This window comes from Anopheles marshallii, chromosome X, assembly GCF_943734725.1.
Source record: "Anopheles marshallii chromosome X, idAnoMarsDA_429_01, whole genome shotgun sequence".
Taxonomy (NCBI): Eukaryota; Metazoa; Arthropoda; class Insecta; order Diptera; family Culicidae; genus Anopheles; species Anopheles marshallii.
In genome coordinates this window covers 18,811,750-18,839,119 of record NC_071325.1, presented here as the reverse complement: position 1 = coordinate 18,839,119, position 27,370 = coordinate 18,811,750, and the positions used below count along the sequence as shown (strand labels likewise).

General features: G+C 36.6%; 1 protein-coding gene across 1 annotated transcript; it reads left to right on the top strand.

The window, feature by feature from the left end:
- Positions 1-10,598: 10,598 nt before the first annotated feature.
- LOC128713250 (forkhead box protein K2-like) lies at positions 10,599-15,998 on the top strand. The gene is made up of 5 exons (XM_053808478.1): positions 10,599-11,314; positions 11,398-12,013; positions 12,090-12,301; positions 15,499-15,785; positions 15,856-15,998. The coding sequence occupies exons 1-5, from the start codon at positions 10,599-10,601 to the stop codon at positions 15,996-15,998; spliced, it is 1,974 nt and encodes a 657-aa protein (XP_053664453.1).
- Positions 15,999-27,370: the final 11,372 nt, after the last annotated feature.

The following is a 27,370-nucleotide window of genomic DNA, read 5'->3' as shown; positions in this document are numbered from 1 at the left end:
CTATCAAGCATCACAGACCTCAGGTGTGTATCTTGATTGCTATAAACATACGTTATTTCCAAGCAACATCAACGTTCCATCCGTTTTCCAGGAAATAATACCTTGTCGTCTGTGGAAAGCAATAATTCTGTTGTTTTTTTAACCCGTATCTTCTTCTAAAAACGCCGGTTAGGTGTAAATGGTTTTAAACAATTTTAAATCAAATCGAATAGGTATCCGCTGTGTATATGGGGAGAATAATACAAATTCGCATCTATTTAAATTTTGTGCTAGCTTTAAAAGTATTAAAATAATATGAATGTATACATATATGTGTGTATTATATATATGAGTGTATGGTTGTGTGAGTAAATGAAAAAAGCATGGTGGATAGTTTTATTTATTTAGTTAAACTGGTGAACTAATTATTTGTTTGGATTATAAGAAAAGGAACGTTCCATTTGAAGTATTTCAAAGAGATCGTATCGTTCATCAACATTATTAAATTCGTATCTGATTCCATGAAATTTGTGCTAATCAAAGATCTCCCGTTGCGCATATTGGTATATTGTTGTTGTGTTGTGTGTGCATGTGTGTGGTTGTGGCCGCGCATGCGTACGTACGTACGTTTGTATTTTGAAGCAGATCTCTGTATGACATTGAAAAAAAAAACAACAAATACATCCTATATGCTATAGTAGTGATATTTGCCAGGCCACCTGAATAAATCCTTTTGAAAGTATGCAGAGATCTGTCAAATGTGCGAACATACCAAAAGAATGGTTAACTAAATGTTTCTAGTTGCTTTGTGTGTGCGTGAGCTCATACAGTTATTGTTTATTCCATTCCCACACTGAGCGCGTTTCTTTTTCAAGTGCCATGAATATAGGAAAAATTTGCTTTTACCTTCCCACGCGGCATCGCGTATACATGTTGCTGTGTGTGGCAATTGGCGACCATACGATTGTATGTAGTTGTGTACGGACTTTGCAGCCGTGAGCGGATAGGAAAAATATAAACAAACAAAAATAGTACCATTTGTTATCCGTGCCCTGGGGGTAGTGCGGCGTGAGACCTAATACATTTACATACATGTACACACACTACCCAATTACAATTGCTTGAAATATAAACACGGCGTATTAATGTGTTACGTGACAAGGAAGGCTTTTTTTTGCAAATTCTTTGTTTCATTTTTCTATTTTCATTTCTCACCGGTTTGTTCAAACACTGGAGACATACGTGTTTGCGCGTACGCATACATATGCAAGTATTTAAATCTATATTTTCAAGCGATTTCCAATGATATCTGAACTATCCTTATTTTTTGCGATGTGTTTTCTTTTTTATTCTAAAATTATTTTCTTACACTGATGTTTCACAATTCAACGAATAAAAATGATATAATTGAGGAGCATGAGACATTGCATCGATGAATCGATTATCTGTAAAGATGGAACTCTTCAAAAACGTTGAACCAAATATTTTATGATTGTCCAGTAGCACCTAATAAATACTGTGTAACCAATCTTCAACGTAAATATATTAAGGTTTTCAGGCCACGTTGCAAGTTTTTAAAAAATCTTTCAATTGGTCAAGGCAATTGTAAAATTCAACTCGGTAGTAATATGTATTAGTAGCAGAAAATAATAGAATCAATACGCACAAATATAGCAGAAGAACGGAAAATATTTCTGCTAAATAGGTGGTGGTAACACTTTTCGATAAAATCAAATTTTTATTTTTGATATAAAACTAGGTAGAATGGATGTAATGAATTATTTCTTAAGTAGTATAGTCTTAACAAAACGGCATGTTTTGAAACACTGTATCTCGGGGCCCCGGCGTGTATGCTGACGATAATTAACGATTAAATAAACGTTGACGTAGGACCTTTTGACTTAGATTGCATGTATTCATTCGTTGAGTGAAAAACCAAACTACATTTGTTCAAGCATATATCATTCCGTGGTGTAAACAAATCGAGCAGTTTTTCAAGTAACACCCCAATATCGTGTTTTACTGTGTGCGGCACGACAGCAGTGCGTATACCGTCTCGGCATTTTGTGTCAGTGTGCTTGTCAGTCGGGTTGTGTGTGCTGAGCCGTACACATTCTTTGCTAGTCGGTTGCCGTGAACGCTTCTGATGACATAAGTGCGCTCCAGTTCGTGTTTTTCGTGTTTATTTCCTCAGTGCCTTTTGAGTAGCAAGTATAAAAGCCCCAGATTATCGTAGGCAGAGTGTCGCCTGTCGAAAGGTGGAAATGTATAAGCAGCAGTAGAGAAAAGTGTGCTTTTGTTACCATGCTGTTTTCTGTAGTGCATTTGTGATATTATTCCTGTCAAAGTATTGGTACAAGTAACGTTCATGCGAAAAAGATGAAAATTAAGTGACCTTTAACGTTTTCGTTTCTCAGCATTTTACTAAACAAAATTGATTCATCAAACATTTCTATAAAAACCGGAACAAATAACAACAATCAACCTACAGCGAAAAACAATATTTTACAATACTGGAGAACGCATTAAGAAGCTACACCAATACACACTGAAACGTAAGTTGCACGCACACTATTACGTACAATCACTGGCAAAAATTGAAAGCATATTGCGTGCGTAATAGCACCCGGGATACGTTCAAGAGATGGTTGCCAAATGCCTTGGACGTTTGCTGTCGAGTTGCCTTGTGAACTGATCGAGTTAAACGTTTGGCATTAGATATGCATATGTAAAACGTTACTTAAGAAGCTATAACAACGCCGTAAAAAAGCTGCGAATTGAAAAATGTTATTGTATAAAGTGTGTTTAAATCAATCATTTTGTTTTTCCAATCACTAAAATATATAAAGTCTGTTAAAGTGTAATAATGTCGCTCAATCCTTTTTTGTACAACAAGAAAAATGGAATGAAACGGAAAAATATGAGGAACGAGTGCAGAAGAAATTAAAAGCAAAAGACTTACTGATTGGAACATCGTTTATACTGTTTGTGTAGGTATGTTTATGAATGAAGAGGATGTGTTTGTGTTTGTTCATGTGCGAAGCCGGCAGCATTGAAAAATGAAATCGAGCTGAGCATATAATTTATTTTGGAATTCCGAATTGCTGGCATCATCACTACCAAACAAAATATACCGACTACATTATTGCATGGCATCACGAGCTTCAAACATGCAGCAGTTTGCCTTTTTCGACCACGCTAGCGTTTTTAACTGTGCCGGTTTTGAGTTACGTATATGCGAAACTTGCTTTTATTTAATTCACTACAATTTAAGGCATTTATTAAGGTTGTTTAGTTTTTAAAAATTGATTCTCTTGATGATTCTCAGTAATGATCCCAAGTGGGACGAAATCCGTGTAGTAGTTAAAATGCGGTTGCGATTCAAACACGATTGCATGTCGAAATTAAAGGTCCGATTCCTGAATATGCCAACACTGTGCTGTACGTAATAGGCAATGGATAGTTACCTATGGAGATGGATCGGAAGTAGCATATCAACTTGTGATGTTTGCAATGTGTCAGACACTTTTCAGTATAAGCTTGCTCTTACTTAGAGAGTGAACGGATCCAAAAGAAAAAAAAAAAATAACTTCATGTCGCAAAATTCGCAATCGCATTCTTGAATTGCTACGTATTCTAGTTTTCGCCCAAAATTTCGGGTTGATACCCGTCCGTTAGTTATTTCACAACTGTGCCACTTTTTTGACAAGCGAAAGTTAACGATGACGGAAAGTTGCTATCATTTATTATCACCTTTAGATCATCAAACGTTTGATTGTTTGGAAATCATAATTTTAGCATGGTGGCAATACAGGGTGGTCTACAGTCATTCAACATTGAGCAAAAGCTGTGAAATTGTATGGAAAGGGTTTTTTCCTCGAACATATTTACCATCAGATTTAACAGTTCTTGCTCAATGTTCAATGTCTGTAGACCGCCGGGTGAGATCTATAATGTGTTTTGTAAAACATGTAAAATAGGGGCGGGCCGGAGGCATGATGGTAGCGGAGCCGGTCTTCACACAAACGGACCGGACCAAAATCCCATCCGGGCCAATCCCCCGTAGCAAGGACTGACTATCCGGCTACGTGGTAAAATAAGTCGATACGGCCAGGCCGTTCTAACGAAAAAAAAAAACATGTAAAAAATCTTTATCTTGACCCTTTGCGATCATTTCTGGCATTTCTTCTTGAATATCAAGCAAGATATCAGTACCCTTTGGCAAATGTAATATGAAAGGGACTACTGTTCAAGATGAAATACATTAGTGTGGAAATCATAAAAGAGACAGATTTAATTTTTTTAACAGGTTATTGGCCCAGGTGTGAAAACTTAGATTAGTATCTATTTCAAAAGGACTGGAAATATAGCGTTTTTTGGATGATAGAACAAACCTACCGCCTATGATAACAATGGTCGGAATCATACTCTAAGCCAGTTTTTTGTATGCATTTTGACGTTTTCAGGCTTATGCGCTTACAGCTCGCCATACAAATGGCAAGTCAAGTTAAGCCTAGGAAAGAAGGATTAAGGTAGCCGGACACGCTAGCTACAAGTAGCCAGCTACAAGTAGCCAGCTACATTTGACAGCCAGCGATTTTACTTTGTTCTACAACGGGGTTCATGGACGTAGGTGCAGCTACAAGTAGCTAACGTTTTCGGGCCTTCTGCGGTCGCTGCCGCTGTGGCTGTCAATCGTCGGTCAAGCGACATGTCGGTGTGTTTATGTCGTGAAAGTTGATGGATCCGATGACGTCTTCAATAATAATGAATTCTTCTTTTTAACAAACTATTAACACTTAGTAACACAAGTTGTAATTACTTTTTACTCTCGAATCTATTGAATTTTGATGAAAACACTCTTGTTTAGACGAACACAGTTATCTGATGTGTATACAAGTTTCCGCAGTATGCGATTATTTTAATATGTTGTTTTGTTTCATCTAGCGACTTTACCTGGTTAGAAATACAATTAACGGGCAATTCTTTACATGTAATTTCTTTCAATGTTCAAAGGTAAACAGTGCTCTGCGCTAACCAAGTGTATTATTTACGAAATTATTTCCACGCAATAATTTCCCATATAACACATGCATAAATTGGATGGTAAACTGTAGTGTGGCCTTGAAATGCATCGGCAGCGTTTGTGTGTATACTGTGTTTAACAAATAACATACATTCAATAATACTCGCCGTAATGCTCCTATTAAATCATAACAATTGGAAAAATCATAACAATGCTCGGTTTCAACGGCGGAAATTCAAATCCGCGAATTATCTTCTCACCGAACATGCATCAACTCGTTAACCCGACTAGTATAAACTTTGCAGGTCGCTGAGCTATCAGCTGCGTCGCTGGCTCGTATCCCGCATATCTGGGATACAAGCCGGCGACGAGAGAACAATGGAAAGCTGCGGACGTCAAATGTAGCTGGCTACTTGTAGCTAGCGTGTCCGGCTACCTTAAGGTAGCCGTGTTTTGGTGTTTGCCAATGACAGCTCGTCTAAGCTGCGTTTACAGAATATGGTTGAAGACTTCGTACCGATACGTACCGTACGCGGTACCGCGGCGGCCGCGTATAACTTTCATTATCAAACCAGAATTTATATACCAGTTCGCCGCGCTCGGCTGTCAAATCTACAGCGGTGCCTGCAGTGCCGCAGATTTGTCGATGTTCTACAAAGCTGCGTTTCCGCGGAGCGCCTGTTTGACAGTTAGTCGCGGAGATTTGACAACTTGACGCGGAAGATTTGAAAGCCGACCCAAACCGAGCTGAGCCGAGCCGTGCCAATGTTCAAAATTAACAACCAAAGTTATACGCGGCGGCCGCGGTCCGTGTGGAGGCAACCTAAGATAGCGGTCCCTTCAGCATGCAGGCTAGAGAGACTTGACTGTAATTATCATCATAGGCAACAACCCAAGCGAAGAAGTGAACACATATAAATATTTAAGCACCTTCATAGATCGAAAACTAACATTCAAAACACACACAACTTACATAAAGAATAGAGCAACCACCAGACTAAATATTATTAAAATACTACTCACTCACAATATACAGATCAAACATAAGAAGCATATTAGAAACAGGAATATCCTTTAGAAAAAATAGTAACAAAAACATACAATAATTTATAAATTCAACAATATACGAAGCCCTAAGGAAAGCGATAGGATGCACTAAAACTACGCCAATAAATACACTAGACGCGCTGGCTGCGAAAATACTATTCAAAATAAGAAATAATTAAATTAAATTAAAATGATTACACCAGTCACAAAGAACTAACAAAAAATATAGTTTTCTTCAAACCCATAAGAACACAGCTTTACAAACACCAAAGGTTTTTTTTTATACAACAAGAAACATAAATTATTAATTCAACAAGAATTAATTATAAAAAAAGAAAAAAATCATTCCAACAAAAAATCTTTGAAAAAGATATAGAAAATACAGAAACATTTACAAAGCACCCGCAAACAATGTACAAAACTGGATCACAATCGACACATACTAACACAGGAAACAAAAAAAGCAAACAACAATAAAGAAATGATGAAACAAATAACCATACAAAACATAAACCAAAACCAGGAAAACAAACCTACCATTTACTCAGATGGAATAATAGCAAACGAAAAGGCTGAAAAAGGAATATATATCAAATCAAACAGCACACACGCATATATGATAATTACAAGTTAAAAAACTATGCAACCAGAACCACAACAGAAATACTAGCGATAAAGCAAGCACTCAAGAAAGCAGAGAAAATGAACCTATATCAACCAACAATTTATACCGACAACAACACTATACTGGATACACAAAAAAAAATTAGAAGAAATAATATATGAGATTATAAAAATAGGTTTCAAATGAAAAGATGAGATAATTTGGATACCATCGCACATAGGAAACAGCTTGCCAATGAACAGGCTGGCATTTTGGCTGGCATTGTACAAAACCAGGACAACAGAATACCTACCACCTTAAAAAAAACAAACACTCACATGACTAAAACCCTACAAAAAAAAACAGATTACAGAAAAAATGCATTAATAGCAAGCTAAAACACACTAACACACTAACAAAAAAAAAACATAACTGGGATTTAAAGACAATAATATAAACATACGGTAACAAGTCAAAATAAGATGGCAAAGAGAATAACACAGGAAAAGGATATCAAGAGAAATGGACTTATCGTTCCTCTCTTTCCAACACATGGTGGCATGTAGAGATGAGAATAATCACTCTTTTCAATGATTTGAATCGGAGTCAAAGAGTGGGTTTAAAGATTTGAAACCTTTACTCACTCTTTTGAGATTCATTAAAAAATATTACACTGCATTTATGTTTTTACCACTCTTTTGCGTTTATACTCACTCTTACTCTCTGTGCCGACTAGAAACTCACTCAGGAGTGAGTAAAACTGTTTTATCACTCTTTGGATTATAATCACTCTGTACGAGTGAGTAAAAGAGTATTATCACTCTTTGGATTATAATCACTTCGTAAGAGTGAGTAAAAGAGTATCATCACTCTTTCGGGATTGTAAGCACCGAGGATGAGTGAGAAAACGTGTTTTATCCCTCTCTTTGGATTTTATTCATCGCCCGCCAGGGGATCTCCTGTCGTTTCCTGGACGTTTTTTCACTCATCCTCGGTGCTTACAATCCCGAAAGAGTGATGATACTCTTTTACTCACTCTTACAGAGTGATTATAATCCAAAGAGTGATAATACTCTTTTACTCACTCTTACAGAGTGATTATAATCCAAAGAGTGATAAAACAGTTTTACTCACTCCTGAGTGAGTTTCTAGTCGGCACAGAGAGTAACAGTGAGTATAAACGCAAAAGAGTGGTTAAAGGAGTCATAAAAACTCTTCGTGCTGATATATATTCATTCACTCTCTCGAAGGTTTCAAATCACTCACTCACTCTTACTCAGCGTGCACATCTCTAATCAGCACGAAGAGTTTTTATGACTCCTTTAACCACTCTTTTGCGTTTATACTCACTGTTACTCTCTGTGCCGACTAGAAACTCACTCAGGAGTGAGTAAAACTGTTTTATCACTCTTTGGATTATAATCACTCTGTAAGAGTGAGTAAAAGAGTATTATCACTCTTTGGATTATAATCACTCTGTAAGAGTGAGTAAAAGAGTATCATCACTCTTTCGGGATTGTAAGCACCGAGGATGAGTGAAAAAACGTCCAGGAAACGACAGGAGATCCCCTGGCGGGCGATGAATAAAATCCAAAGAGAGGGATAAAACACGTTTTCTCACTCATCCTCGGTGCTTACAATCCCGAAAGAGTGATGATACTCTTTTACTCACTCTTACGAAGTGATTATAATCCAAAGAGTGATAATACTCTTTTACTCACTCGTACAGAGTGATTATAATCCAAAGAGTGATAAAACAGTTTTACTCACTCCTGAGTGAGTTTCTAGTCGGCACAGAGAGTAAGAGTGAGTATAAACGCAAAAGAGTGGTAAAAACATAAATGCAGTGTAATATTTTTTAATGAATCTCAAAAGAGTGAGTAAAGGTTTCAAATCTTTAAACCCACTCTTTGACTCCGATTCAAATCATTGAAAAGAGTGATTATTCTCATCTCTAGTGCTGATATATATTCATTCACTCTCTCGAAGGTTTCAAATCACTCACTCACTCTTACTCAGCGTGCACATCTCTAGTGGCATGCCTCTGAGTATGATGCTGACAAACATCATAGGTCGCCTCCACACGGACCGCGGCCGCCGCCGTATAACTTGTATGCCACCTCGACGATGCTCCCAAATCTCCGCGCCTGGCTGTCAAACAGGCGCTCCGCGGAAGGAGTTGCCGCGGAAACGTAGCTTTGTACAAGACGAACAACGATTCGTCTTGTCTCTCTGTGGAACAGCAAGCGCGGAAGCTTTGACAGCCTGTCGCCTAAGATTTGACAACCTGCCGTGGTACATTTGAAAGTCGACCGCGGTACCGCGGCCGCCGCGTATAACTTTGGTTGTTAATTTTGAACATTGGCTCGGCTCGGCTCGGCTCAGCTCGGGTTGGGTCGGCTTTCAAATCTTCCGCGGCAGGTTGTCAAATCTCCGCGACTAACTGTCAAACAGGCGCTCCGCGGAAGGCGCTGCCTCGGAAACGCAGCTTTGTACAAGACGAACAACTCTGCGGAACAGCAAACGCGGAAGATTTGATAACCTGCCGCGGAAGATTTGAAAGCCGACCCAAACCGAGCTGAGCCGAGCCGTACCGAAGTTCAAAATTAACAACCAAAGTTATACGCGGCCGCGGTCCGTGTGGAAGCAACCTAATATTTTCTACAACACAAAATCTGGAAAATAGTCATCACCCTGTGTTAGTGTATATTGTTGGTCCGTTCACGTTGTTTATTCTGAGAGACAAAATGCTAACGGCAGCGGATACGGGACCCTCTTGCGACGTTTCGCTGCCATTTATTAGTTAATTTTAAAGCTTAAAGTAATGTCTATTAAAAAACGATACACTGCTGTTCTTGAATAACTTAGCTAACATGGTTGTATTAACGTTATTAGCAACATTTCTCATTTGTTTAAGTGTGTTTAACGAAATTAAACCAAGACATATCTGGGTGCGCCGTGTTGTTTATGGCGAATGGTGCAGAAAATTGTTTGCATGTTCTAATCTAATTTAGGTTGGTATATTCTTATAAACGCATGCGCGTCACATCACCGTTTTTTCCACTGGAACGTTAAGTCAATTTGATATACTTCACCGTCAACAATTGATACCCGGCAGTAGTAGCAGTCTCGAATAGCTATGTTGTTCAGTAGCGGCATAACACTGATGGCTAGGTTTTACGTTTTTCAATTTAATGCGCAATAAGTTACAGAAGTTTATAAAATCCTGGACTTTTTCTGTATATGATAAATAAATGTAAATAGAAAATAATTCACATTTATTTCAATTAATTTAAACAACATTATTGCTAAAACCAATAATAACACCAACTTCCAAAACCTCTGTCACCTAATATGTCATGTATTTTTCGCAGAAAAAAGAAAAAAATAACTACAATATGATTTTACTAAATTATGGCTATTTGATAAAATAAGTTTTTGTTAAAGAAATCTAGACTGAATTATCTTACTATTTTCTTCTATTTTGTCTCATTGCAGTTGCTGCTTAAGTGATTTTGGTTTCTGAACTCAGCTAAATAGAACGGCACTGATTGGTCATCATTTACCCCTTTTACCGAATAAAGAAAGAAAAAGAGAGATTGTGTGTGTATGTATGTGTTTCATAAGGAGTAATCAAACTCTCGGACATTTTAACGTTTGGCAAATCGCTTCATATTTTCTTTATCGTGTATAACTGAGAGTGCGCCTGAATAGCAAATACATACGTTATCAAAAGCCCTATTTGCTGCTATTTGGTTTAAAGTGTTAATAGGTAGTTTCCGTATATACGGTGTAAAGGACGATGCTAAGCACTGGTTGCACGTCCTGGACTATTTGCATTGCACCGTACTGTTTAACTAACTGCAACAACAACGAGTAGTGGTGTTAAGAGAAGTTAAGTGCGTTGCCTCTTTAAGATTCTAGTGCAAGAGTGTTTGTATCATGTCGAGCGCAACCCAGGACTGTATACCGCCACGCGGTAACGGAGAAATGAAGATGGTCAAGCAGGAAACACAACAATCAATCAGCCAGACCGATCCAAACGATTCTTCCTCCGGAAGTAACAACAGCAATGTTGTCCAACATTTGGCAGGTGGAGCAAGCCAGGGCACTTCGTCCACCTATCAAAAACCAGCCTCCTCAAGCAACAACCATACAGCGAATTCGCATCGCTCAAGACGCACATCAACGTCTTCACCTGTGTCTTCGCCGTCGCCAACGCTACCGACCGCTTCGGCAAAACTAAGTAACGGTGCTGGCAAGACCTCTTCGTCTTCCACGACTGTCTCTGCCAGTATGGGATCAACCGGGACTGCTACTAGAATGGTTCCTGCTTCTGCTTCAGTAACTAGCGGAGAGCCTAGCGGGATAGGTTTATCAGGTAGTAATACGGCAAATTATCACAACTTCATTGGACGACTAATCAGCAAAGACAACATGCTGCTAATAAGTGAAGACGTGATCGAAGTCGGCCGTAACTCTTCAAAGTCACAGGTGGACTTCCACGTTGGCAAGAACAGTTTCATTTCCCGAAAGCACTTCATCATCCAGCACGATATGAATGACGAGTTTACACTTTTCTGTTTGAGCAAGAATGGTGTGTTCATCGACAATGTGTTTCATCGAAAGAGTGGTGAACCATACAAATTACCAAAATTGTAAGATACGATATAGCCACGAATTCAGTTTGTATATGATTTCTTGAGGTATAAATAATCGTGTTTCCATTATTCATTTTCAGATGCAGCATCCGTTTTCCAAGTACAAATATTAAGATCCAGTTCGAAAACTTAATTGATCAGGCCAACAATGGCATACTGGTCGACCTGAACGAACACACGCCGGTTAAAATCGGAACCGGACCAATGGGAGGCATTCCGTTGCACGCTGGTTCCATATCCGGTGCATCGATGGGTGGGTCGCAGAGCGTCACCGGAGCCACAAGCAGTGGTGCCAATCATAACAACACTTTGGGTCTTGGTAGTAGCGCTGGCAATCAACACCATTACCACAATCGTGGTGGCAAATCACCATCTTCTAGTGTGATTTATGCGCCGCTAAAAATTTCAATTCCCTCCGAGCATGGTGCTGCTGGTACTGTTGGTTTGCTCGGTGATGTATCGCGTGGATCCGGTCGAAGTGGTACTACTGCAGGTGGCGGAGGAAGAGGAAGCGATATGCATGCTATAGGCGGTAGCGGTTACCCATCTCCAACGGGTACCATCAGTGCTGCTAACAGTTGCCCAACTAGTCCGCGACAAAACGTGCACGAATTTGCCCAGTACAACAGTAACCACCATCATCATCAGCACAGCGCCGCTAATGTAGTCAGCAACAATAATAACAATAATTATTCCGTGAGTAGTTTATTAGATATTCTTGATTTTCATATCATATTAAAACAAATAAATTTGATGTTGTTTCTGATCGTAGGAATTTCAAGCTCCGGCTACTCAATCATTGGAAAGTGATAAGCCACCATACAGCTATGCGCAGTTGATCGTTCAAGCTATCTCGGCATCACCAGAAAAACAGCTGACGCTCTCGGGGATTTATTCGTTCATTTCGAAAAATTATCCATACTATCGCACTGGAGCAAACAAAGGATGGCAGAATTCTATTCGGCACAATTTGAGCTTGAATCGGTAAGCATATTAAAATATATACCGTTTACACTAACTGTATGTAGAATTTCTTTTTACTTTGACATGAGTTCAATTGCCCCATTTATCTCCACAGATATTTTTTGAATTTTATCCCTTTTTTTTAATTCGAAATTAAATTAAATTAAAAAATTAGGATCTTTTTGTTAAAAAAATGTCCTGTTCGTGTAGTCACTCGGTTCAAAACACAAAGTTACGAATTTTATTCCATAAACACATGAAAAGGACAGACAAATTTCTTAAATATTCGCGTTTTGCGGTTAGAATTAGCAGCCTACGAATAACAGAGAGATGAGAAAGGTATACAATACGAGTTTACTGCTTTCGATTGGAATCCTGCTATCGCGGATTCGTTGCGAGATCAACGGACACGGATCCGCGATGGCGATAGTACGTCAAATCCTATAAATATGTACAAAATTCGAAAACGCGGACATAGCAAGATTAACAGCGATTATGAACGTTGTATATAAATATCCTAACCTTCTTTAAGTTGATGCGTTTGAACGTCACGTATTCAATCACATAAGTAATTATTGCACCTAATATCTGCTTTTTCATTGCCATAAAATTTTTCCACCAGTTGATATTATAGGTCTATGCACTTAATACTCTTTTGCCGGAAAAAATAATCAACAATTTACGCTATGTCTAGAAGTAGTATGTTCATCACCTCAATGTACTGCATTAATGCTGCTACTGTAAATAAATTTTATGCATAGTACAACGCAGTATTTACAACCAAGTATCCATTAGATTCCTACTTTTGTTTACATTTTTATGTAAAACTATATTTTTGTGCTGTTGTTGGTTATAAAAATTTCCTTTTTTAATTGACTTAATCGTTGGATGCTATATATATTTAGAAGATATATTAAAAGAGATATTTAGAAGAAAAAATTTACTTGTCATTCTGAGGTCTGATGTAATATGTTACACAAATATACGCCTAATTTTTTGTACATAAATAAGCAAATTTCCTTACGTATGTAGCATTATAATCTATGTATATTATCTTGGCCGGTCCGCGTGAATATATTTTACTAGATTTAAAAATTAACAATAACAGTGCACCAGCTCCCCGCTTTACGTTAATGTTCGAGACCGAACGCTTTAGCGTATATCGAATTTCCTTAGAAAAATCGTTAATACTTCATATTGACCAGTTGTAATATAGACATGTATAAGGGATCACAGAAATTTTCGCAAAAAAAAATTGTGTGGAACTAAGAAGAATTCCCATGTTTATCATAAAATAATTTGTAAACTTTCCATTTGTTCTATTTTCTCATTGCGTATCCAAATTTTTAGAACTGTAGTTTGCAGAATTATCTTTGAACTGTCATTTTTTTTCCAAAACATCGCGTATAGCCGAAATTGGCTGTATACACTTATTCTATATTGTTTTCATTTGCTTATTAACTATTTCACTATGTTGCCAACGGGGCAAGTGAGTCACCGAGCATTTTATCAGCAACTGCCACAACCATTCAACAACTCTTTAATAAACTCGTTTAAAAAGTCAAAAAATGAAACTTCAATCAAGTTTTCCTAGTCTGGCTTGTCAAAACGGATGTATCGATAGTGTATATATTCAAATTCAGGTTCGTTTTAATTCGGATTCTTGTGGTGGATTTCGGATGTGTTGTAAAAACGTTTTTCTATTTTTTTTTATTTTGCGAAATAAAAAATCTATCCTGCTATGCTAATTCTGACATTTGTCATTAATATTCATATTAATACAAACATTGATAGGAATACAATATCTCTATTAAGATTTCATAAATCTAGAACAGGGGTCTCCAAACCACGTCGCGCGAGCTGAATGTGGACCTTGAGAGCCTCTAGTGCAGTACGCGACGATATTGCTGATATTAACATCTTAAGAAATTGTCACATAAGTGATAATAGTGTCCAACCATTCAAATATTAATTAATGTTATAGTTAGCAAAATTTAAATGCAAAAATGCAAAAATGCAGATATGCAAGTAGGCCTCGGCCAACGTTGCTCCAGCATAAGTAGTTTCTCCAGCTATTCATGTGGCTCTAACTAAAGTAATTTCAGCTAATATGGGGCCCGCAGGTTGAAAATTTTAGAGACCCCTGATCTAGAGTCGTCATATGTGAGGATAGACAGTTCTCAGTGTCAAAATTCCGTATCTCCGTATGAAATTATACCCCAAAGATAAATACAGTTATATTATTTAATTATTGCAATTATTAGAAAACAACAATTATTAATATTCCATTTAAAAATTAAATAAAGCCAAATAAATAATTATTATATATTAGTGATTATAAACGATATCAAATGGCTAAACAAACTGGTCTTATTATTAAACTTCCTAATAAACTTAGGTTACGATATACAGTTGCATATTATCAAGAATTGACCTAACTAGACATACAAGTTGCAAGTTGCCATCACAATTATAGGGTTGTTTTCATTGTACGTTGCTTGGCAAAACGTTGCTTGGTCAATTTTTAAGACACGTTCTATATTATTGTTCGCGAGTGCCAAAAATTCTGCCAAATCTATTGCTCCCATCAAAAGTAAGCGCATAAAAGAACACAGTGCAGTTTCTCCTATCTCTTCTGTGAGGCTGTGGACTAAACAACAATCATAAATTACGATAAGATGAACGAATAGTTACATTGCGGCAGTGAAAAATTCGAGACTTTTAAAATTGTTTTGGTTACATTCTAGCTTATTAGGTCATATCCTGCTCGAAGGATACTAATCCAGCGGGCTGACTTTATTTAAACACAAAACAAACTAGTATTTTAATCAAGTATTAAGCCTTGTGGATCGGAGAACTCTCTCTATTGATTAAGCAAAACTGTAGTATTGTTATCAGACTAATTTAATTTATTATTTATTATAATTATAATGGCTCCGTTGCCGTATTATCTATCTGCCTTATCTACGTATATTCATCACAATAATGTTAATGATAGCTTCGACGAGCATCTGCAACTCTTGAATTCTTTAATCGTCGCACTTCGAAGATTGCCAACTTGTTTTGATTTGTTATTATGTTATAACATTTGAATATGTTTGTGTTAGAACTTCATTGTAGTTTCGGCAGTATGAACTCACTCATTATTTACAATTTGGATGCATAAGCTGTTGCTGAATTTATCGGTAACTTTTATTTGTCTCTGTCATATTATACAGATACTTCATAAAGGTACCGCGATCACAAGACGAACCTGGTAAAGGTAGCTTTTGGAGGATAGATCCTTCAAGCGAACTGAAGCTCATCGATCAAAGCTACAGAAAACGACGCCAACGTGGTTCGCAGTGCTTCCGATCGCCATTCGGCATGCCTCGTTCGGCACCGGTTTCACCAAGCTATACCGATAACTCGCGTGAAGGTTCACCAATCAATGAGGAATTACTAATGTCGGCCCCTGGTTCTCCTGGACAAAATAATAGCGGCTACTCCGCGAATAACCACGATGGTATGAAGTATTACGCGACTATATGGTTATGATCACAATTCTTATGTTTTATAATTTTGTACATTCGCAGGTTCTCAACAATCTTCGTATCAGAACCAGTACACGGCATACGCGAGTGCCGAGCATCAACAGCAAGAAGTTTATGAGGAAGATGAGCAGCTCGAATACGAAAGTGACGATTATGAACCGGGCAGCAAGCGTCAAAAGATGTAACTCTCTTGTATCTAAAAGAAAGTTTTCTAAAGTGATTTAACTTTTGGACGTATTTTGGCGAGAAAAAATATGTTGTCAGGTTTTTTCTTTCGGTTTAGTGAAGCTCATTACTGTTTATCATTTATACATATATGTTTAATTTTCAATGCACACGATATGGAACCTATGAGCGTTCCACTATATTTCACATTAGATTGTAAAAGCATGGAAATGAGGAAATTTACCAGAGGAGCGTATGATAGGATGTACACAAGTCGGGAATACAACCTGATTTGCATTGAGGCGACACCAACTCACATTCACTTTCGAAATAAGTTTAAAATATTTCCCTGCAAGCGATCGTTGCAACTTACTTGTTTTTTGATGATTTAACAATGTAATGCCTTTAAAGGTTTCTTGAAAAAACATTATGTAAAACTTGTAGACCTTTGTAGTATGGTTGAATGTTTTAGCTAATGTGTTTAATTCAGATTTTTTTTACAATTTCAACATATTCAACACAAATTTCATGCAAATTACAAAAATTATTTGATAATTGAATTGATTTCAACATAATAGAAGACCAAAACAAGCTATATGACGTCATTGATCTTATTGTTTACAACACGCATTATTGTGCTTTCCTACAAAACACGCGTTTTCTCCCCTGTGAGCATGTAGCAACAAGGTTTTTAAATATTCTCAGCGACCTTATTTTACCACTTATCACAACTGATAACTTTTTTTCGTTTGGGAATGTAGCCATAGTAAAGTACTGCATATATGTTGAAGAACCTCGAAGGAAAAAATTGCTCCTGCATTTTTGAAATGATGAGTTGAAAAATATTAAAAGAAAAACGCAGGAAGGAAGGGAAAAAATGAAAGTTAATTAAGCTTTGATCATCCCACAGTAATATTGTGTAGTTTTGCTTTGTTAATATCAGCACTAGATTCAATGTCACATTTAGTGGTATTATTAGTGCCACCATCAGCAAACTGTTTATTTAAAAATGGAATAAATAAAGAATCTAAGCTTTGTCAGAGATAAATAATACGCGTTGTGACGGTTGAGGAACAATGGTGTTAAATACACATTTTTGGGTGATTGTAATAAGTCATATGAGAGTCTCCTAACCTATGGTGAGGAGTTCGTGCACGCGTGTGTGTTTGTCATGCTCTTGTTGGAGTGAAAAAATCGAATGTTTTATGTTGATCAACAAATATGGCAAAGTAAAGGAATGCCTCCGCCACGCGATTTATAGCATGGTTTTTCGTTCTGGAGCTGAGTAGAAATAAATGAAGGAATGTAGCTTTATGCTTTGGATCATGGTACCCCGTATCGTAAATCTACACATCCCCGCCGGATAAGGAGAAGGAATCATTTATAAAACCTAACAAATTGTAATTATCGTGAACCAGAACATAAGAAATTATACATAGAGTAAAGTTAGTGTAACAAAAGAAAAAAATGTCAGTCGCAGTAGTAGTGTAGCTAGCGGTAAGCCACATTTTCCATCTCCTCCACTTCACCATCATCATCGCTTATATCTTTTATACATAGCCATATCCTGATCGCATCGATGCTTCCAAGCATCGTACCGTCCCATAAACTTTCCTCAACGTCCTAACAGGAACCTCATTTTACTAACCCCGTTTACTATCCATTATGATAATTTTCCTATTCATCCGATCAAAATAGAACATTATGCATAGCTTTTAGTATGTTTTTAGGGAGAATTTAAACTTAAAATCACTGTTTTCTGAATGATGCTTGAAAATGAGCATATGCACGAAACAGGAGAACTTATGTCTCTAGCAAACGATAAGATATAGCACAGATTGGGTAAAGCCCGTAAAAAACAAAGTTCGGATTATTCTTGTCAAAGGGCGCCATTGTAATGGCATCGGAAGTAAGAGATCATTTGTGCCCATGAACGCATTGATTCACCGAATACAGCGATGGATAAATCGATATCGCGTTGCGCATATCTGAGGAAACGTATATTTTAAATACAGTCTTGACCCGAGTTACGCGAATTCTGAGATTCGCAGGTTTTATAAATTTGACAGTTCGTGTAGTTTTGTATGTGGAAAACAATTTCTAGTTTACAAAATAAAAATAATCTCAAAAACGTTACTTTTTTGTTAAAAAAAAAATGGCCAGGCCTGCTAACACGTTAGATTTTATTGTTTGAAAAATTACTTTTGATAAAATTTTACTGTAATTAACCTATAAAAATTCAAAAATATCGAATTTGAATGCTTGGTAATGTAATGGTAAAAAGTATTCGATCCATGAATACGACATAAACACGATGTTTTAAAGGAAATGCGAGTTCCGCGGAAATTCGAGATAGGTCAAATTCTCTAAAACACATTATCCGCGTATCTCGGGTACTGACTGTAGAGCGTTTTATATTGGGCGCAGCATATAATTGAGCTGCAGGTCGCGCAAATGCTTTTGTTTTCAATTTAAATTGTTTAGACTACTGCGTAGTTAGCAGGATTATTTGTCTGAAAATAATTCTGAATCGGACCCTAGTGCGAAAAAATGATTCAAAAAACTAAAATAAACACTACATTAAATTGTATGTTGTACGAGAAAAGCTATCAGGCGAAAGAAAGTTCAAGGAGACGTTAATGTATAGAGAATAAAGAATAAGGCCATTCGTTTGAGACGTTAATTCATACTTAGATGTATTCTGTAAGAATGTCAAAAAATTGTCAGCATAGAGAAAAAAAGGAAAATACAAATTTGATCTAAATCAATCAGATTGATTTGATGACGAATATGATGATGAATTCATAAACTGAATGTTGTAAAAATGCAGTACACACTGCCCACAGAAACAGATTAATACTTACTACCAATTGTTTTTCGAAGCACAACCTATTGGAAATATCCACAAGAAAATGTGTAGATAGATGCCAAGGAACTATTTTTGGTGTGTATTAGATTGATGCTGACCAAGTTCTATGGTATTGTATTGGAGGACAAGGCAAACCGTAACTACATATTACATGTAAATATTGATGTACCACACAGAAACCTGGTATTATTTTCTTTTGGTTAGTATTGAATGCCGTTTATTGATGGTTGGAAAAGCATTAAGCGAAGTGGGTGCGTTTTGTTAATGTATAAAATAATCACTTTTCGCTATGCTATTTTACAAATCAAACTGGTTATAAGTTCGATTTAGTAATTGCGATGTTTTAACAGATATGCAATTACAATTTGTGGTTGAGCATTTAAGAGCAGAAAATATACGGTGTTTAGATGAAATATGTTGGGTTGCATGGTCTTGAAATAGATAACAGACTGTTAGATTCCTATCATAAAACAAACATTGCTACATGTAAAGTCACTATTAAATGCATGTTCGATCGATCAAAGATCGATTTGACTCATTGGAATTTTCACAGTGGAGTATGTATGTGATAGATGCATCATAAAATCGTTGTCAGTCTAATATTACCTAGCCAAATTCGAAGAAGGCGATATTGTTCAAATGCCATCAAAGGGACCTGCATATAGAGCACCCTGCCTCATGTGTTTGCAATTCGCGTTCAAATGTTTTATCGTTTTTTTAATATAGCTCTGGAGGCTAGATCAGGTTTGGAAAGAAAGCAGATCGTGAAAAAGAGCATAAACAATAGTTCGTTTAAAATCTTCTACATAATCACAAACCAATTAACGTAACAACAAGTCACATACTTCGAACGAACACTCTAACGCAAGGTATTTAATCAAAGATAGAGTTGGTTGTACGTTATCCAGGTATGATTCCTGCCCTTAAACACTTAGACGAAAGATAATTGTAAATGAATGTGTACATAAGTCATGTTTAAATTACAAAGGTTTGCATGCTTATATGTACAAGTAAATTGATATCTTATAATTGTATATAAATGTGTGTTTTATTGTACCTATATAAAAACATACTGTATTCTCAAAACCATAAATTTACAACATTCTGACAATTTTATCTAATTAGTTCGACAAAACAAGTAACAATTGCAACCGACTTTTACAATGGGATTCCTTAGTTTTTATTTGAATGTTAAAGAAGTGATAACACTTTACATCAAAGGGAAAAAATGGACAGAACCTTAGAAACCTTCATGTCCTTTTTACGGTTCGTTTCTTTTATTATTGCACAGAATATACAGAAAATAAACTAATGCAGTTTTTGTTAAGTCTAAATGTTTGGCTTTTAGTGTTATTTCTATATTGTGATTTATGCACCTACCTAACAAACGATGCTAGAATACTGTTGTTACGGAAAATTCAGAAAAGAGTTGTTTGAAGCTCGAATAAGTTTAAGTCTCGTGTCCATATTTCGTGCATTCAAGAAATTGAACAGAATATCGAAATAACGTAATATATATAGTAACGTAACCAAAATTGAAACTTATGTTGCGTAAAATTCCTTTGTTTTCCTCGTGTTTAGGGTTCAACAACGTTACTGGGGTTCAAACAAATTTTAAATATCAGAGTATCACTTACCTTGGCTGTTTTTATTGTAGCGTTGAGAATTTGCCTATTTTATCTTTTTGCTCATGCTCATTGGGTGAATTTGTATCAGAATCATGAATTTGGATCAAACTTTGAAAATAATGAATAATCTCTGAATCTCTATTCTGATGATTCACGAATTCTCAAAATTTGAAGAATACTCGTAGATTCATAAATCCTCTTTATGAATAGAAATATTTTTTAAGTTATTAAAAGTATTTAATCCTAACAATTTGATTACGGCTAGCATACGATCTTACGGCGAGCATACCTCTTGTTTTGCCATGAAGATTCATAAATATATGGATGTGTCTATTTTTTATATTTTATAAACCTCTTGCTAGTCTAATCATGGTTTGAATGGCTGCTGACTGAACATGCATATGAATGACTCTTTTCATAAGATTAATAACGTATAATTTTGGTTTCTATAGTTATAAATATAAATTCCAAACGACAAACAATATTAATTATCAAACAATTGTTTCATCGTTCGCTAAAAACTTTACCAAAATTAAAACAATTTCGCAGACTGATTACTAAGAACAACCAAAATGTATTCATTGAGTATTCAATTTCGCTATAATTTAATTTTATTCATAATTTATTTCCATTAGGTAGAAAATAGGTTAAAAACAAATATGGTTGAATCATTTTAGTGGTAAAGTTTCGCTCTGTAGCAAGAGAAACAACAACAAAAACCTACTCGTTGTTCTTTTCTTTGCTTTTTGCTTGAATGTAAAATCTGGAAGTGGGTCACTGGTTATTGACAACGTATACTCATTACAACTGTTTGTTTCTTCATTTGATGTCATAAAAACGTTTCCTTAAGCTTTTGTTCTGGCTCAACGAAACTCGAAAGGAAAAAAATCTTATTTATATTGATCATACTTATCAAAATAAATGCATACACACTTTACTATGAAGCATACACCCTTCATTTGACAATATTCACATTTATAATTATGACTCGTCTGCTCGCTCCCTTTAGACAAAATTTTCTGCAAATTGAAATTGAAACCACATTATTAATCTCTGAAAAAAACTTCTTGTTTAAAAAATTCTTTGGAATATTGCGCCGTGTAGCCAGAGCTGTATATCGTGCGAAAAAGGGGAATAACAACGGTGGAACGAAAAGAAAAGGGTGCTGCTAGAAACCACACCGAACCACAAATATCCAGGGTTGTCGACACGGTTTCACGCACACAGCTGCGCATACCTAATTGTTACTCGGTAGAGCGATAGGTTGATACTCTTTGTACAGCAACACCATTTGCTGTGTGGTCAAAACTTTGCAGGAAGATGGTAGTTGTACTGTTGTTCGGTTTCTAGAAAGCTTTCATCAACGGTGGTGATGCTATAGTTCTTCCTAACAGTGGTTTTCTGTACAGTTACGAATAATTAAAGCCAATCATAATCCAAGCGACACTTCGATAACCATAGCAAAACTTAATAATGTTTACAAATTGCCAGAAAGCTAACCATATCGCTGGCGCATATAACATACAGCAGCAAATATCTTAAATCGTAATTAATTCTAAGCCAGTCTTTGGATTAGAATTGTTTGACTCTGCACGAAAATTGTTTTTATGTGTTGGACGCTAGTGAAAAAGTGTTTGAGTTTGTGTGCGTGAGGTCTAGTTTTTTCGCTTGTAAAGGCTGCTGCAACAAAGTCTCTTGTTTTGCACTAGCCCATTTGTTAAACCAGCGTTTGGTACACAGCGACCATAATTAGTTGTTTTATTGAATTTACAATTATCTTAGTCGACCATTTTGAAAACTGTGTGCGTGGGTTGAAGGATTCTGCTATCAGTTCACACAGCACTCGCCAAACAATCAACTTGCATTCAATCCAACAAATATTCGTTGCAGCAGCAAAGAAGAAGGAAAAACACTTTCATCGATAGGTCAGAAAACAAAACCCCCGTCGCCTTCATTGTGTTTGCGTGTGCGTGTAGCTTCAGTATACTCTTTACCGTTGGTGTATCTGAGGTTATTTCTGCGACTATCACCGTAAGTTATCCGCATTGTTTCCCAACGCAATAGAATTGCAGGGTCGCCTTAAGTGGTTAACGTTCTTGCTCAAAGTGAAAGCCCCATATCAATAAACATGACGGACATAACAATCTGAATGAAGCATATTGGCATATGTAGAGTGAGTAATGATAGTCAGTCAGCAGAAAAAAGAGCACGGTGGCAGCAACATATTCATTGGATTATGTAAAATCAACGTATACAATACTAGAAACTAACACAGTTAAGGTACGTAATTAAATGAGCTGTGCTTCATTTTATTTTCTAACTGCATCTTCACTCAAGTGGCTCTGAAACTTGAGAAATGCACGTCCTTGTGGTGGTGGTAGTTCTCATATCTCGAGTGTGTGTGAGTGTATGTGCGTATACCTTCTCATGTATGTGTGTGCATTACTGGTTAAAACATTGAAAGTATGGTAGCACGTACGATTTATATTTGGAAAATGAATACGAAAAATGATTTCGGTTTTCATATAATGATTTTTTTCTCATTTTCTATGATAGGCACATGATTGAGTAAATTTTATCATTTCGTTAACAACATAGGCCTAAAATTTCATGCAACATTAATTCTCTAGTAAAATTTTTGAACATACAGTCTTTTCCCGCGTTACACGAATTCCAAAAAAATCAAAGGAATTCTGCCAACGGCAGTTCTAAAAAAAATTAAAAAAATATAAAAAATGGAAGGTTTACTAGTTATCTTTGTAAAAAATATGATAAACATGCGAATTCCTCTTAGTTCCACGCAATTTTATTGTGAAATTTTCTGTGAGACTGTCTCTACACAGTTAGCGAGATTTTCGTTTATACTACATGTTGAAGAGTTGAATTAATGACATGTAGAAGGGGTCAGACTGTCTCTACACAGTTAGCGATAGTCGCAATTGCGACTGCGACTTTGACAAAACTCTATACATGGGTCGTCACATCGCGACATTTCGCATTTTTTTTTTGTATAGAGTTTGACAAGCCGCTGTCGCAATTGCGACAATCGCTAACTGTGTAGAGACAGTCTGACCCCTTATACATGCCATTAATTCAACTCTTCAACATGTAGTATAAACGAAAATCTTAGGAAATTCGTTATACGCTAAAGCGTTCGGTCCCAAACATTAGCGTAAAGCGGGGAGCTGCTGTAATTTTGTATGTGGAATTAAAGTTTGTATTTGTAAAATTTTGAATTTTCCCAAAAATACGTTACATTTTGTTATTCAAAACATAAATTTTGGTAAAAATTTACTCTAATTGTCGAAATAACGTAGAAATATCAACGACGTAACGTGAAAAAAAGAAATCGATCACTGAATACTAACTATAAACGATATTATAAAGGAAATCCGAGTTACGCGAATTTCTGTGGCACACATTATTCACGTAACTCGGGAAAAGACTGTTTTTTATAGTGCAGGCAGTCGCAGAGATACGCGGTTCCCCTTAAACGCGGATTCGGAGATACGCGGGTTTTGGAAATTTGACAGCTGAGTTAGTTTGTAGCACAAAATGTAAGCGAAAAGTTGTAAAATTGGTCTAAAATATCTTCCTTTGTTATATAAAGGGTTTGTTTTTAGTTTATTCAATGTATTCTATCAAAAAGTAACCTAGTTTGCTGAATAAATTAAGTGCCAAGAAGGAAGTCAACTATCTAAATTTGAAGTATAAACGATTTTACTCCCGGATTCAACTTACGCGGATTTTTCCCGGGTTATAGCGGCCCCCTTTAATAGCGTATCTCGGGGACTGTCTATACTTAAAATCAAAAACATACGCAAGAAAATATTACATATAATAAAGTTCTTAAATACTAGCACGAAAATGAAGGAAAGAATCGCGATTCACGATTCGTTCTTTTTTGAAAAAGAGCTGGGTCATTTTAGTTCATCTAAAAGAACCGTTTTGCCCATCTCTACTCCCAGCACAGTGCGCTAAGTGGACGTGAACGCGGATTCGGAGATACGCGGTTTTTGGAAAATTGAAATCTGAGTTAGTTTGTAGCACAAAATCCGAGGGAAAAGGTGTAAAATTAGTTTAAAATAACTTCCTTTGTTATATGATACATTTGTTTTTAGTTTATTTTAATCTATTCTATTAAAAAGTAGCCTGGTTTGCTGAATAAATCAAGTGCAGAGAGGGAAGTCAACTATCTAACTTTGATGTATAAACGATTTTACTCCCGTATTTGACTTACGCGGAAATTCGAGATACGCAGATTTTTCCCGAGTTATAGCGGTCCGGTATAATAGCGTATCTCCGGAACTGGCTGTACTTTTTATTCAATATTCTCCTACAATTGGTTATTTTACACTATAGCGTGAGTGGAGCAGAGGAAAAACTGAACCGAATTCCAAGATTGCTATTACACTTTATGTGTGGTGTTTTCTGTCAAATAGAGCAGTTTGAATTTATTTTGACCCATTTCAATATGAAAAAAAACACGTAAAAGTACATAATGTAAAGCCTCTATTACCTCCTTTGTTCATGGTCAAAAATTGATTCACTAGTACAGGGTTTCTGCTCCAGCTATATACATACAGTGCTGGGTATTCAAAATCGGACACTTGATACTCAATCGCTTTTTGCACTTTGCGATGCATGCAGAAGTTTCCCAGAATTACCAATCGTCACGAAAACTGTGCAGTGGGCTTCTCCCACCTCCCTCCTACACGAATATGCGAAAAAGAGTACCAAGAACGCATGTGTTACGAATCAGAGGGAACAAACGAAAAAAGACCTCATATCGCGCTGGGTATTCGAAGTCGGACACCTTGAAATAACTTCAATATAAGCTTTATTAATATTTAGTAGCATTGCCGTTAACATCTACTACAGCATGCAACCCTTTGGGCTAATTTTAAACATAAGTTTGCATCTAATTTTTGTCATTCCTCGCTTACCATTGGTTCCAATCATTTTTAATTGGAAGGTTTTAGGGTTTAGCAACATTTTTTTCTAATTGGTACCAAATATGCTGTTTGTAACACATGCATTCTTGGTACTCTTTTTCGCATATTCGTGTAAGGGGGAGGTGGGAGAAACCCACTGCACAGTTTTCGTGGCGATTGGTAATTCTGGGAAACTTCTACATGCATCGCAAAGTGCAAAAAGTGACTGAGTTTCTAGTGTCCGATTTTGAACACCCAGTACTGTACATTTGAATGCTCCGCTATGAACGAAAACAGATTAGCAAATACTATCAGCACTCACCGTGCCACAACAACATCAACAACCGTGCACGAATAGTATGAATCGAAGAATGTACGATTGCGCGCGAGTGTACGTCCAAGGTGAACACCTTGTTGATACATTATACGCCTTTGAGTAAGCAGGCGAGGTGACGGTAGTTGTGCCACTGTGTGATAGTGTGTTGTGTGCGAGGTTGATGATGTTTTGCTTGACTTTGGGTTATGATGTGGGAAGCCAGCATATGTGATCAGTACAACTGAGAGCACAAAGCGAATAGCTACTTCTGTTCAAAAGGGGAGTCCGCTCGGTTCCGTGCGTGTGTGAAATAAGAACTCAGATTTAATAATCCCCATGACTGGGATGGATGTAGACTGCATAAGTGAGTGAGTGTACACATTGCAATGTGTAACTAAGGGCAGTGAAAATCACTAGCAGACACACTGGTCCGCTGTGTCACAGCAGGTAGCGCAGGCAAACTACAGTAAGCAACAAAATAATCAGGCCGATGCCATTTTCTTTATAAAAAGACACTTCAAATTTACTGCTTTGTTTACTATGTGTATTTAGCTGATATAGTAAACTGCGTCTGGAAGCTGAAAAACAATAACATTGTGTGTGTTTTGCAAAGGTACGACATAGAAAAAATATAAGTTACATGGGGCGTAAAGGTGTAAACAAAATTTCTTTTGACACAATTTAAAGTTTATAAATGATAGCGCTACTAATAGGCTGCATACGTGAATGAGTTGGTATTGGTGTGATAATTAAGCGTGATGGAGCTACGTAGGAGGGAAAATCTTTTTCCACTGCAAGCGAGCCAAAGACTAAAAAGCTACTATAGTTGGTCATTTTGGGGTGAAACTGTTTTAAATGCCTTGGAAAATACAACCGTCATAGAGAAACAATAAATAGTGTGCAGTGAACGTCCACGTCTGTAAGCCAGTGTAAGTGAGCGTACTAGACCGGAACATTGAAATTTAGTTTGATGTTTTAATCTAAAATATTTCCAATGAAATATAAACGTAGGTTAAACTACGCAAAAGATTTTGAAGAATATTATCACCGTGTTAAAGTAGAGTTATTCCAAATTTAAAAACATTTTGTGTAAACATGGAATTGATAATGACGCAGTTTTTTTGTAATGAACCCTGCGTAATACACACCCTTCGTTCCTTGTCTTGTGGTTGTTTCTACCCGTTTTAATAATCGAACCATAATGTTTGTTTAAGCAAAAGGATAATAGTACTGTTTCGTCTATTTTTTTTTATTTGCTACCATTTGCAAAACAGAGAATTTATAAGAACACGGATCGTGCTATGGAACGCAATACATCGCTAAATGAGTACATGCTTGCTGTTGATATCCAAATGTATTCGTGTGTTTCTGACCTTTCTGCTCCCGAGTCGACCTTTGTATTTTCCCCCTTATATTTACCACTTCGTATTTTAGTGGGTTTTCAACTAGCTTTGCTTAGGAATAAGTGTGTATATTGCAGTCGACCTCAAACGCCAGCTGCTAGTGTTTTGTATATAGTGCAGTTGTGTGTGTGTTGCCAGCAGCAATGGTTGAAAACAGATTCAAAGATGATGTGTGATTGTCAAAATGCATATTGATGCTTGTGTTAATCAAGAAATATCAGGAAAAATGTTTCGTCATGTAG

What these genes read in the sequence shown, in the direction of transcription:
- LOC128713250 (XM_053808478.1), top strand. Translation starts at nt 10,599, where the DNA reads ATGTCGAGCGCAACCCAGGACTGTATACCGCCACGCGGTAACGGAGAA. An exon ending in ATAATAACAATAATTATTCC is followed by an intron (nt 12,014 to 12,089) that starts GTGAGTAGTTTA and finishes TTCTGATCGTAG; the next exon opens with GAATTTCAAGCTCCGGCTAC. An exon ending in CACAATTTGAGCTTGAATCG is followed by an intron (nt 12,302 to 15,498) that starts GTAAGCATATTA and finishes CATATTATACAG; the next exon opens with ATACTTCATAAAGGTACCGC.